This window comes from Callorhinchus milii, unplaced genomic scaffold, assembly GCF_018977255.1.
Source record: "Callorhinchus milii isolate IMCB2004 unplaced genomic scaffold, IMCB_Cmil_1.0 Scaffold14, whole genome shotgun sequence".
Classification (NCBI taxonomy): domain Eukaryota; kingdom Metazoa; phylum Chordata; class Chondrichthyes; order Chimaeriformes; family Callorhinchidae; genus Callorhinchus; species Callorhinchus milii.
In genome coordinates this window covers 3,987,219-3,999,626 of record NW_024704755.1, presented here as the reverse complement: position 1 = coordinate 3,999,626, position 12,408 = coordinate 3,987,219, and the positions used below count along the sequence as shown (strand labels likewise).

Below are 12,408 nucleotides of genomic sequence, written 5' to 3'. Positions count from 1 at the left end.
AATCAGAAGCCACAGTTTCAAAAAAAAGGAGTGGCCTGGCAGATTCTTAAGAAATGGCTCACTTTTTGGCTCAGCAACAGAACACGGAATATTGAAAGCAGATTTGCAAATAGCTTGAGAGACGAACAGTACGTTATATGTTTATGATGACCTCAGTCGTTCCTTGCAAATCACAATTGATTTGGATTTTATAGTTATCAGTGGCAAGGCTTTATGCATTGCCTTCCCTTTATGGGTAGAATTTCTGTTTCTCTAAGAGTCTTGTCACCTATAAATCTGTCCCACCAGCTCCCTCAGTATCCCACTGGAAAGTCAGTGTGGGTCATGAGCTGATGTGGTCTTTAACTCATAATCTTCTAACATCAGAAGCAAAAAATACTGCCAGCTGAGCTACACTGACACCCTATGTTTTATGCTGGTCCTCACCTACAAAGCCCACCATGGCCTCGCCCCACCCTACCTCTGCGACCTCCTAACCCCCCTTCCACTCCCTTCTCCCCCTGACCCCAGCTTGGGTTTGAAATGCTGTACACTGTCCAGCTCACAAGTGTAATCTTGTTGTTTTATTGTTAGGTAGTTTGACATCCAGCTTACTTGGTCAATCAAATCAATCTTTACTAACTGGCTACATCTGTCAACTATTGTACAAATATACCACAAGTCTTTTCACTCCTATGTACCTAGAGCCAAGTACAGCCATGGTTTTACTGTGACACCATACTCGATGATATCATGAGCACACTGCCTGCCTCTTTAAATACCTTCAGCTTTTTCCTTTCCGTGAAAATGACCACGATCTGGACACAATAGGGATGTGGTTTTCCTTATTTAAATCCCCATGGTTGTCAACAAAGTGGAATGTGTCTGATTTCGGAACACATGGATACCTTATTTGTAGTTCACATCTTTGTTCAGTTATCATTAATTCAGTTATTAGCAATGACCAGGCTGATTTAATCTTACAATAACAAACGCATTTATTTTTACAAATTACATTTATTAAAATGTCCAACAAAATTGGCTAACATCAATTTACATCAAGTAATGGAGAATGTTAACTACATTTTACAGAGGAATTGTTGTCAAAAGGAGTACCAGTACAACAATTAGATGTATTATTAATTTGCTGAAATGTGTATGCTATGTTGGTTAAACACAAGTCACATCAAGAAATGTCATCAACAGAAGTCCTATAGGTTAACTAAAGTAGTGGGCAATTTACTTCAGTAGCAAAGCTAGGTAATACTGAAGGGATGATATATGTTATGTTTCAGATTGTCAATGTTAATGTGTACAGTTCACAATTCTGACCAGCACCAATAACTGTGGATCTGTTTCAACACTGAAGCAAATACCAGTGGAGTACAGCTTTGCATTTTCCTGATCTGGATTAAGGCAAATTTCTCTTAAGAGCAGAATCAATAGTGGCAAATTACTTTACTCTGATGTCCGTAAAATAGTTTGGAACTTGAATTTCCTGAGAGTAAAGGTGTGCGCTTATTAACAGAACATGGCAAGTTACTGCCAGATATTAACTTAAGGTTTGCCTTGAGTTTAATAAGGAACAATCTGGTAATTAAATGTGAAACTTGGGCTGTCTTTGTTGTGTTGTGATCAGGCATATAATTGACTCTATAGTAAGGTGCACACTACTATTCTGTTACAGGACTTTGAACTAAACAAAGTGGTATGGACCGTTGCCTTGGCGTGGCCGTTGAGGAGTGATTCCACGCTCAATCTTTGGAAGGTTAGACTTTGCCTTCTACAATCAGGGTTTTGAGGTCGGCTGGTGTGTTCACACAGATCACATGATGTGAAACGCACTTCTTCTCCAATATAGTGGCCATGGCTTCACCCACATCCAAGTGATTCACGAAACCAGGAGCAATCCGTTCTGGGGTTGCAACACCCAAGTTAAGCTTCATCTGTCGAAAAGAAGCCAAGCTATTAAATTACTGAGTCCTCAAATCAAATTCTCACCTGAAGATACCTTAAGAAGGTACCTTAAGGGCATCAAATGTTAAAAGGGATTTTATGATTTGAAGAAGTGTGGCTGTGCATTTGTGCTTAGTGACACAATAATAATAATACACTGAAATAATTCATTCTTAGGAGTTCTCAACCTTATGTCTACACATTAGTATTATTCTTGATAAAAATGCTTTGCTTCTTTATTGTACTCCCATTCCCCAACCCTCACCCCCGTCCCACACACATACACAAGCCAAACTTGCCAGAAGGGTTATAATAATCACTGAGTGACTCTGATATGGAGAAGGAAGTAGTGTCTTCTTGGTTTCTTCCTTGCGGCAAAATGAAATTAGCTCTAGGCTCAAATGGAAACTACGAAATGTAACAAATGCGTATGTATTGTGTATCTAACTCACCATCTGTTAGTGGGCAGGAACCCTGCATGAATGCTAAGTGAATTTTGCCGAATTATTTAATCTTTAAGCTTGAAATAATTTATGTACGAAGTTTACACAGCAAATTGCCCTTTGTTCATCAGGTGGAATACAAGAGGAACAACAACAACTTCCGTTTATGTTGTGCCCCTTCTATACAAAAAAACTTCTCATAGGGATCACTACCTCATTCACTTTGCATGGTACGTCAGGATACTCTTCTCTAACGATCTGACAGAACGCCACAGCTCCAGCCGCACCCACAGTCAGGAAACCGGTGCCTGGCATGAGCAGTCTGTCTCCTGCACCACCTGCGAAACGAGAAGAGAATGGGTCAAACACAGAGCCCTACAGTACTCTTCTCATCACGGCTTTGCTAAACTGCTTAGTTGCAATGCATTGGCCTTTACTTTCGCTGTGATGTAGAGAACTGAACTTGCGTGTATGGGTAGACAAGCTGACTCCCTGGGTAGCATGCCTCCATCTCACACCATGCTGCAATATTTACGCGCGTGAAATGTTTTCTTAACATCGTGACAAAAGTGTAAATATCTAGAAAGTTTTGAACAATCTCTGATAAATCGGTAGGACTGGAGTTTTTTAATAAATTCCAAACAGAACTTTTCTTCCCATTTATTTCCTCAAATATATAACCTTAAATCCAGCTTTATGCTTTCAACACGAAGTGTGAGGTTTGGCTAAATGAGAGATAGAGAGAGATGCAGATGCTAATTTAGCTAATTGCATGAGAGACGATCAGAAGAACTGGCATCAAAAAACTTGTCGAGATTTTAATCAGCAGGTTAGGATCAAATCTTCAGGTTTAATCATAAATTTAGCATTTTCTCACATTCTTCCTCAAGTAGAAGAATTCAAACAAATCTTAAAAATTCATTGGGCAGTTGCTAAACGTGACAAAATAACTGATTCCTGCTCGTGCCTTTGGGTTGAGATATCAAGTTATGCTTTAGTTCGTCTCAAAATCAAAGTGGTTTCATTCTTCGGTTAAACTGCTAATTTAAGTTAAAAGTATACAATCTTTGAACCGCATACAAAAATGCCAGCTCTTGATATTACGTGTCTGAGTAATCTTTTTCTGCATCATAAATGTTTGGGGCGATTTCCTGAGATGTGCAAGACTACAATGCAAGATTGAATCACTGGCAACAGTCCAGAGGTATTAATGTCACAGACATTATGCAATGGTGGAAATCCCCAAAACTGTACTCTGCAATCTGAACTTCGGGAAATAGCGGATTGGTCTAATTTATAAAATGGTGAAACTAAGCAAAGATTTCATTGTACTTTAATTATTAAATTATGATAACTTGTAGCATTTCACTCTTTGATTAAAGAAATTGCTTTAGAAATAGGAGGTAGATGCAAGAGTACTGAATGTATTGGAAGGTTTGGAATTGGATAACTATTATATGTTCAATCTGATTGAGAAAACTGCTAACATGTGTTGTGGTATCAACGTATCAGCCTCGACAGCCTTCCATCATCAGCAATAACGTTCTTTGATGCTGGGAAGTCGTGTACTGTGAGCTTTGTCAGTGTCAGTAAATAATTCCTTGCCCCAGGGAGAAGAGGGTAATGGGCTGATTGAACGAATTAACGAGTTTCCCCCACCCAACCTCAAAAATATTTACACTTTCCTTTTTACTAGTCCCTTGTCAAAGCTCAACTCAAGCTAACCACTGAGCAGTTCATCAGAGTGGTATAGGGTGAGCTCATGTGACTTTTCCAATATTAAGGACCCGTCACTGCTCAGATTAGAATCAAAACAGTTACTTCAATCGTGTGCATGAATTTGTTTCTTGACAGTAGCAATCGTCAGGCCCATTGTAATAACTAGTCTACATTATTGGTTTCTCTCTCAGCATGTCAGTGCGTGCCTGCTGCTCGGCTACAGGTTGCAACCAGACGTAACACCCTAAACTCGCACCCTTCAGCTTTGTGGAGCTACGTTACCCAATTTCACCTCTTTCTTCTGAGCGAGATGTTTTTTGTTCTGTGCAGAGCAGAAAGAGGTGAGAGCACTGGCAACTGTGGGGAGCATTAAATAGCTGCTTCACTTACAGTGCAGGAATGTGGAGCGAGAAGCTGAGGGCTGTAAATCCCCACAAAGCAAATCGCCACAAGGAATATGCAAAACACCCAAATCACCTGTTAAATAGCTGGGCACTGTAGGTGCAACCCAACCAGAACACTTGATAATATATCCTGTGAAGTGGTTTGAGAACACTTGATAGCTAGAACATAATTTCAGGGGATCTGAACTCAGCTGATTTGGCAATGCAGCCCATCACCCTGCTTGTTTATCACTGCCTGACAGAGTATAGACATGGGAAACTGCCGTCAATAAATATCGTGGGATTCCACTCCAGAGGTATAAACACAAGTGAGTTTCATGTGGAAATATCAATCAATTGATGAGGTTAATGTTTAAATAGACCATACCCTGTGGTTGGGCATTTATGTAACACAAAAGGCATCTACTCACCAGTTACAAATGTATATGATGCATTAGGGTCATCTTTAACCAGAGGAAAGAATGCCTTCCAGGATGTAAAAGTGCTTAACAATAGGGTGTCCAGCACCTGCAGGATAATGTGTACGTTAGCACCATGACAACGTATTGAGTTTACAGTCTCCTGCGTGGCTCCTGTACATGTTCTAACTGAAAGAGCGTGCTTTGGCTGGGAGGGGATCATTAAATGATATTAAAAACAATAATTTGTTGAAAGGAGCTGACAGATGTGTCTAAGAGATTTAATGTGAGCTTATCAACAAAATGTGTAAGTGGCAATGATTGCTTCATTTAATCTGGGAAAGATTTATGCATGAAAACACAAATGCAGGTATCTCGCACAGGGAGAAAGCAACATGCAAAACGACATTGCTTATTTAACCGAGACTGTTAATGAAATCACTCAAACTAAGTTAAGCAGCCAAATCATTGCTAAACTCTCCAACCTCATGTGATTGCAACAATTTTAACATTTTAGAGCAAATAGTACAAAGGAATTTTGATGAGGCAGTACACAAGGGGACATTTGATACAAAATCTGCGATTCCATTGACCAGAAATGTGGTTCAACAACAAAGGCAAATACTAGTAGCTGTCTGACATGGTATCAACAGGGAAAAGTACAGTAAATGGTTTTCAGATGAATTCTGAGTGCATGCTGCCTAATTGATTTGTTTAAAGAACTTCTGTTGCCAAACACTGTATAAACGTTAATGCACTTTGACTTCACAGCACGAGCTAGAACAATCTTTAAACCTGACCATCTCTATTATATCCTGTGCTAATCCGGCTTCCTTGGAAGAAACCTTATCAAACCTCATAATGTCACGGACAGAACAATTGGAAAGTGGTGGAATCAACTGCAACGATGTTCGACATCTCAAGGTTGAAAGTTTGGGTTCTGGCACTTACCTTGTGCAGGTCCTTCAGTGACTGAGTGTGAGGAGGCCCACCTTGCCACCAGCTGAACCCCAAGGATGACACAATGTCAGTCACTTTCCCCAGTGCCTTCACCACACTGTTCTTAGCTGCCTCTGCACCCTCCTCGGTCCCTGGAAAGATTATTAAAAAGTCCAATCAGATGGAATCCCAAAGCTCCCAACATGCCATGACTAAGTATCAAAGCTTTATTAAATGATATTGGTTCAGAACCTATTATTTATTAACCTTACACTTTTATTACTAGAAATCATCTTCAAGAAACATTGGGATGAGAGTGTGATTTAGTGTACTCACCAAAACTCATCCCTTTATTTCCTTAAGTCTCATATCTTGGCATCAAAATTGTACTTTGAATAACCCTGATTGTTTTTGTCATTTTTGCCCTTCTTGGTAGATATTTTCAAACTTTCATCATTCCTTAAATATTTTTGCAGTTTTAGCCCAGATCCACATTCAACGTCTATTTGGACAGAGAAGAGATATTCTGTACTTGTTTATATTGTTGACAATTTTGCATAAAAGTAATTGGTTTGCAGCTTTATTTACTCAGAATAAATTGATGTGGAATTTTTTTTGAAAGAAATAGGCAGGAGCAGAATGCTTTGACCTCTTAATACCTATGAATATGGTAAGTATTTCAGTTGCTAAAGGAAGCTAACTGATATCTGTTATGGGTGTTACTTTGCATTGATTCTTTTTACATAAAAAAAATTAAATCCAACAACTTGTATTTATATAGTGCCCTTCACACAGGGTAGCGTCCCAGAGTGTTCAGAGGCAAATCCAGTTCCTTGACGAAATGGGAACTGGATTATGGAAAGAATTTTATTCACAACAAATTGCGTATCGAGAAAGACATCTTACCCACATCTCCAACCAAAGTGACCAGCCTTTCTCGGGTGGAGGCCGGGACAAAGCTTTTCAGTTTTTCCAGCCGGGCTGCATCTCTGGATATAACTGCGACACGACAGCCTAAGAGAGTGAGCCAGACAATCAATCATCAGCAGAACGTCTGGAGGACGAGAATTTAATTTTAATGTTGATGCAAATAGCAAGCAATTATGCGGGACCTAAAGAAGGGATTAAAGAAACTACATTTTTATATAAAATTACATTCAAACAGTTCCCACATGTTGTATGCATTTTTGATAATAATGATAATCCTTGTATTTGATAGAGCACCTTATCACGTTGTCAAGCTCAAAGCTCAAGTTAACTAATACTCTGAGCTACAAGTTTCCTCTCGATTTCCAATCTAAAAATACACAATGGATATTCTGCACTATATCCTTCCCGGCCCGTACAGCAGGTTTGCATCAGTATTGTTCTGTTGTAGCTGATTGTTAGCACTGCTTTCAATGAAAGATTCTGTTGACTTGCTGCTTAGTGATACAGCATACAATATTCTAATGCATTTACCTTCCAATGTTGCGAAAGCAACAAGAGAATCTGTTAACACTTTAGTGACTATTTCAAGTACGATTTCAAAAGAAACAAAAGGATCTAAAGCATATCGAGTGATCTTTCTATTTCTATTTAATTTTAATTTTAATCAATTTGCTTCAACATTCACGCATTCACTTTTAGAGACAAAATCTGAGATGATTGAATTTATTTACATGACGCTATTAGCCATTGATATATCTGACATTGACATATCTCAAACATATCGGAGGACTGAGAAAAGGGAAAGGGGGCTAAACACAATTTAATTGACAAAAAGAAGGAGATTGTATATCTGCATGCGTTTGGAAAAGGTGATCAAGGAGACTGGAGATATTCATTAAATTACCTTTGTAAGCTTAAGATTTTTTATAAAAACATTTTACTGTTCAAAGAAAGAATAGCTAGACCTGCTGGCAGTGTAAGAGTTAATCGGGATTGATAAACTGTGGCTTTAACATAGTGTGACATAAAGCTCATAGCTGCCAGGTAATTTTAGATTGTAAGTGTAAAATTGCTAAACAAGACAATAAACATGTCTCAAACAGGTCAGGAGATCAAATGGAAATTCCCCCCAACCCATAATAATAATAATAATCCTTGCATTTGATATAGCGCTTTTCACGTCGAAAGGGCTTCACAGAACACACTGTAGAGTGAACTGACTGTATATTTGTGGGCGAACGCGGCAGCCAATTGCGCACAGCAATGTCCCACAAACAGTCGTAGATTGAAAATGACCAATTTATTATTGTTTTTGGTTTTGGAGGGATTATTATTAGGCTCTGTGTAGAGTAAGGAAACTTGCCCAAGGTTTCGCCCTCTGCCTGGAATTGAACTCAGGTCTCTCACTTGTCAAGCGAGTGCTCTAACCACTGAGCTACAGGACTCCAATAAAATAGTGGATATACTGAATAGATAATCAGCTAAAGCAGTTGCTTTTATGTTGATTTCAGGGAATTGGAAACAGAGAGCTGGATAAATATGTGGTTGAGAACAGGATGGAGTGTTGTTATAATACAAAGTACAGATGGAATTGATGGAATGCGATCTGGGATGCTATCAGGCTACAATTCCTAATCTGCTAAAATCAGAAATGTCGTGCCAAAGAAAATCTTGCACATCAAAGTAATAAATCTGGTATTGAATGGATTTCTTGATCCGCTGCCTACACGCTGGGGACAAAAAATATGAAATATCTGTGGAATGCTGCAGTTTTTGTGATATATAATACGTAAACGGTGTCCTCAGAGAGTTTAACAACAACTTACATTTATATAGCACTGCCGGGGTTGGACACTCAGCAAGGGAGAAGGGGGAGGTGACCATAGGCACAGTCGAAGAGTTAGATCACAAGGTAGGATTTAAAGATAATAAAAATACTCCTTGCGTTTAATATGGTGCCTTATTGGGTAATTGAGACTTCTCAAAGCGCTTCACAGAACATTTGTGGAGTCCTGTAGCTCAGTGGTTAGAGCACTCGCTTTGCAAGTGAGAGACCTGAGTTCAATTCCAGGCAGAGGGCGAAACCTTGGGCAAGTTTCCTTACTCCACACAGAGCCTAATAATAATCCCTCCAAAACCAAAAACAATAATAAATTGGTCATTTTCAATCTACAACTGTTTGTGGGACATTGCTGTGCGCAATTGTCTGCCGCGTTCGCCCACAAATATACAGTCAATTCACTTTACAGTGTGTTCTGTGAAGCGCTTTGGGACGTCCTCCCGACGTGAAAAGCACTATATCAAATGCAAGGATTATTATTATTATTATTATTATTATTCTCTAAAGTGAATTGACTGTAAGTTTTGTAGGTGAAAGGGGCAGCCAATTGGGCACAGTAGTGTCCCACAAACACTCTTGGATCGAGTGAGCAAATTATTATTCTTTAAGATAGATAAGGGAAGGTTGAGGCAGGGAGTTCCAGGGTTTAGGGACATTGAGGCTGAAGGTATGGCCTTTGATGTGGAGCAGAGTGGTCGGAAGATGCACAGCAGGCCTGTGTTAGCAAGGTAAACGTGTCACTGGTAATGAGATGGCTGTGGTAAAAACTACATCACTTGCAGCTTCAACAGTTCACAAAAGAATGGCTTCCCATCTCTAACTCAGTCTCAGTGATCTTTCTTCAGCGCAGGAATTGAAAATTAAAANTGGAATGTGGGATTTAATGGAAAGTGGATTTAAAATGCACGGCACATTCTTGGTGCAAATGTTGTATTCTTTTCTTAGATATTACAGAAATGGCCATTATTATGAAAGATTTAAAAATTTGCTGAAAACAGAAAAATCAAACCAAATTTTCAGATGAGTAGATGTCAAAATAATCAACTTACTGTATATACTTCAAGAATTTTTAAGGTGAGGTTTTGACTTTTATTTGGAATCTTTTATGCCAATAACATGTTGATGGTCATAACGGGAGTGTGGTGTGTCTTAGAAGTGAAGTTCTCTCGGGGGAAAAAAATGTTGTACAGTAGTAGTAATAATAATAATAATCCTTGCATTTAAGATAGTGCCTTATTATGTCGTCAAGACGTCTCAAAGTATTACTGACTACAGGTTAATAGTACAGGTGAAATGAAATATCTGTAAGATATGGAATCTCTGAAGCAGTCGCTTATAAATAGTGTACTTTGCAATGAAAAAATAATAGTGCAACAGGTTCCCTTGAGAAATAAATATGCTGCGCAAGCAGAACACAATGAGAACACCATGCAAATTATGTGTATAAGGGGGGGGTTTAACAAAATTCCTGGAAATATCAGCTGGTAGAAGCCAGCACAAACGTACTGAGTCTGAAATGTCCATCAAACAGCACCAGAACCCTGTTAAACAGCAAACAGAGAAGAGGAACCAGGTGTGTGGCTGTGCAAGCAAACATCTGCAGTCAACTTACCTTTCTCCAGCAGAGCTTTGACTATCCCTGATCCCACAGTGCCAGCTCCCCAAGCACAAGCACGGTCCTTCCAGCACCAGACATCCTGACAGCTGAGAGAGAGAGAGAGAGAGAGAGTTCAGGGAGTTTGCTGTGGACTGAAATTAACGCAGCCACTGGAAAGGGGAGCCCCAGTTATTATACTTGAACCAACTGGAGCGCTCCTCCCTTTTGACAGCAACATAACACCACAAGTCCCTGCCCTGCCTTGCCTTGCCCTGCCCTGCCCTGCAATTGCCTGTCACACTGACAATTAACCCAGTGCCCATGACCTACCTCCTACCTGACACTTCTACTGCACTTTTGCATCTGCACAGCCTCAGGGTTTGTGCAGGTGATTCCGAGATGCAAATTGAGAACTTTGCACGCACTGTTTGGGGCTCTTCCTACCTAAATAAAGACTTTCTGTCACATCACTGCTCAGGCGTTTAGAAAACCATCTCTCCACATTTTATTGGGTTGGGGGTGTGGGGTGGGGGGAGAATTGCAGAATTTAATGGGGAAGAAAGGTTGAGGGGGGATGTACTTTAAGACTAGACTAGAACGACAAGGGTTTAGCTACACTAATAATGCAAGAGGGTCTACTTACAATGCACTTATTCAGAAGAATTGGTGTCAGTTTCTTTGCAGACTCTTTGCAATGTGTCTGTCTGTGTTTTAATTTGGAAAGTTTGTTAAGTATTTGCTTTGACAGTAGTAGACCGGTCAATCTCAAAAGATCCAACACAACCTGACACCAGCGATGCTATAACTAACACGTAGCGAATATAATGATAATATAATGATAATATAATGATAATGATAACTTGGAACACAATTCATGAAACTTGGCAGCAGTACCACCCAATTAATTTACTGTCCTGCCTCACTGGCTGTGTGACTCAAACCAGTTTTCTTTTTGGAAGCAAAGTGGGTGATCTGATCATAACTTTGCTTTGGAAAAGATTTTAGACATTCAGTCCTGGTGCTTACAGGACAGATTTGAGGAAGGTCAGTTGTCCCAAGGCAGCACCATGGGATCTGAGATAACATTCGAGATCCATTTCTCCCTTTTATTTGTCGTTAAATTATTTTAAATGTTTTTAACTATACAAAGATTCTTCCATTAATTCATGTGATTGCATACAGTACTGTATTCATAAATGTGATTAATTAAATATGATTAGTTGTCATCTCTCTTAGAGTAAGACTTGTATCTTCGTGTAATTAACAGAATAGATCTCCCCAGTGCTACTAAATTACCCCTTTCATTGGGCTATGAACAAGTGCAGACCAAATAAAAATATAATCTCACTCTATAATTGTAATTAAAAGTTAGAGCAAACTCCACGAGTTACAGGCGAAGGAATAATTCTGATTTAATTGCGTGAGAATTGGGGTGTCATTACTAAACCTGGATAAAACTGTAGATTCCTGTTTACCCATGATTTTGAAGCTGCCAGTGTATTTTGGGTCAGCTCCAGATAGCTTTAGGAAAGAATAGATTTGACATTATAAGTTGATAGAAAAGCCTGTTGCTTTGACGCTAATTGCTGCAGTGATTTATGGATAGCACGTTAATCAACGCTGTTATTGATGGAACCGCACTCTTAATTGTACCTACCATCACGTCAATGTGCCTGTGTATCTGCTTGTGAAAAAGCACAACAATGATGGGTGAGACATTTAATGTCTTACAAATACTGTATTTTCACTTGAGGCAGATAATTCAAATCAGCCTTGTACAGTCTTCTGTGATCAGATGAGGGCGCGGGTGGTGAGAGAGTGTTTTATTTGTACTGCATATACTACACTAGACGTTATATTTTTGTAAGTGCTTTTGAGACATTTATAATAATAATAGTAATAATTTTTGCACTTGCCGCAGCGCCTTATCACATCGTTGCAACGTCTCAAAGCGTGTCAAAGCGGATCTACCGTAAAGTATTGCGACCTGTGTATTTTGAGCCACTAAATCGTGATGGATTCCTAACACCACCTGGAGGAGCTTTTAAAGGCGTTGTGTGATTTGTCCTCTGCCATAATAATAATCCTTGCATTTGATATAGCGCTTTTCACGTCTTCTCGACGTCTCAAAGCGCTTCACAGAATAGACCGCAAAGTGAATTGACTGTATATTTGTGGGCGAAATATTGCAGTGTAAAGGTGA

The 12,408-nt window shown here is 39.4% G+C and overlaps 1 protein-coding gene across 1 annotated transcript; it reads right to left on the bottom strand.

Annotated features, from left to right (window-relative positions):
• Window positions 1-968: 968 nt before the first annotated feature.
• Window positions 969-10,371, bottom strand: si:dkey-238o13.4 (SDR family oxidoreductase). The gene is given in 7 exon segments (XM_007889278.2): window positions 969-1,925; window positions 2,592-2,716; window positions 4,912-5,008; window positions 5,851-5,990; window positions 6,745-6,852; window positions 10,221-10,271; window positions 10,274-10,371. Coding segments are annotated over 7 exon segments (729 nt in total). The 5' UTR covers window positions 10,305-10,371; the 3' UTR covers window positions 969-1,748.
• Window positions 10,372-12,408: the final 2,037 nt, after the last annotated feature.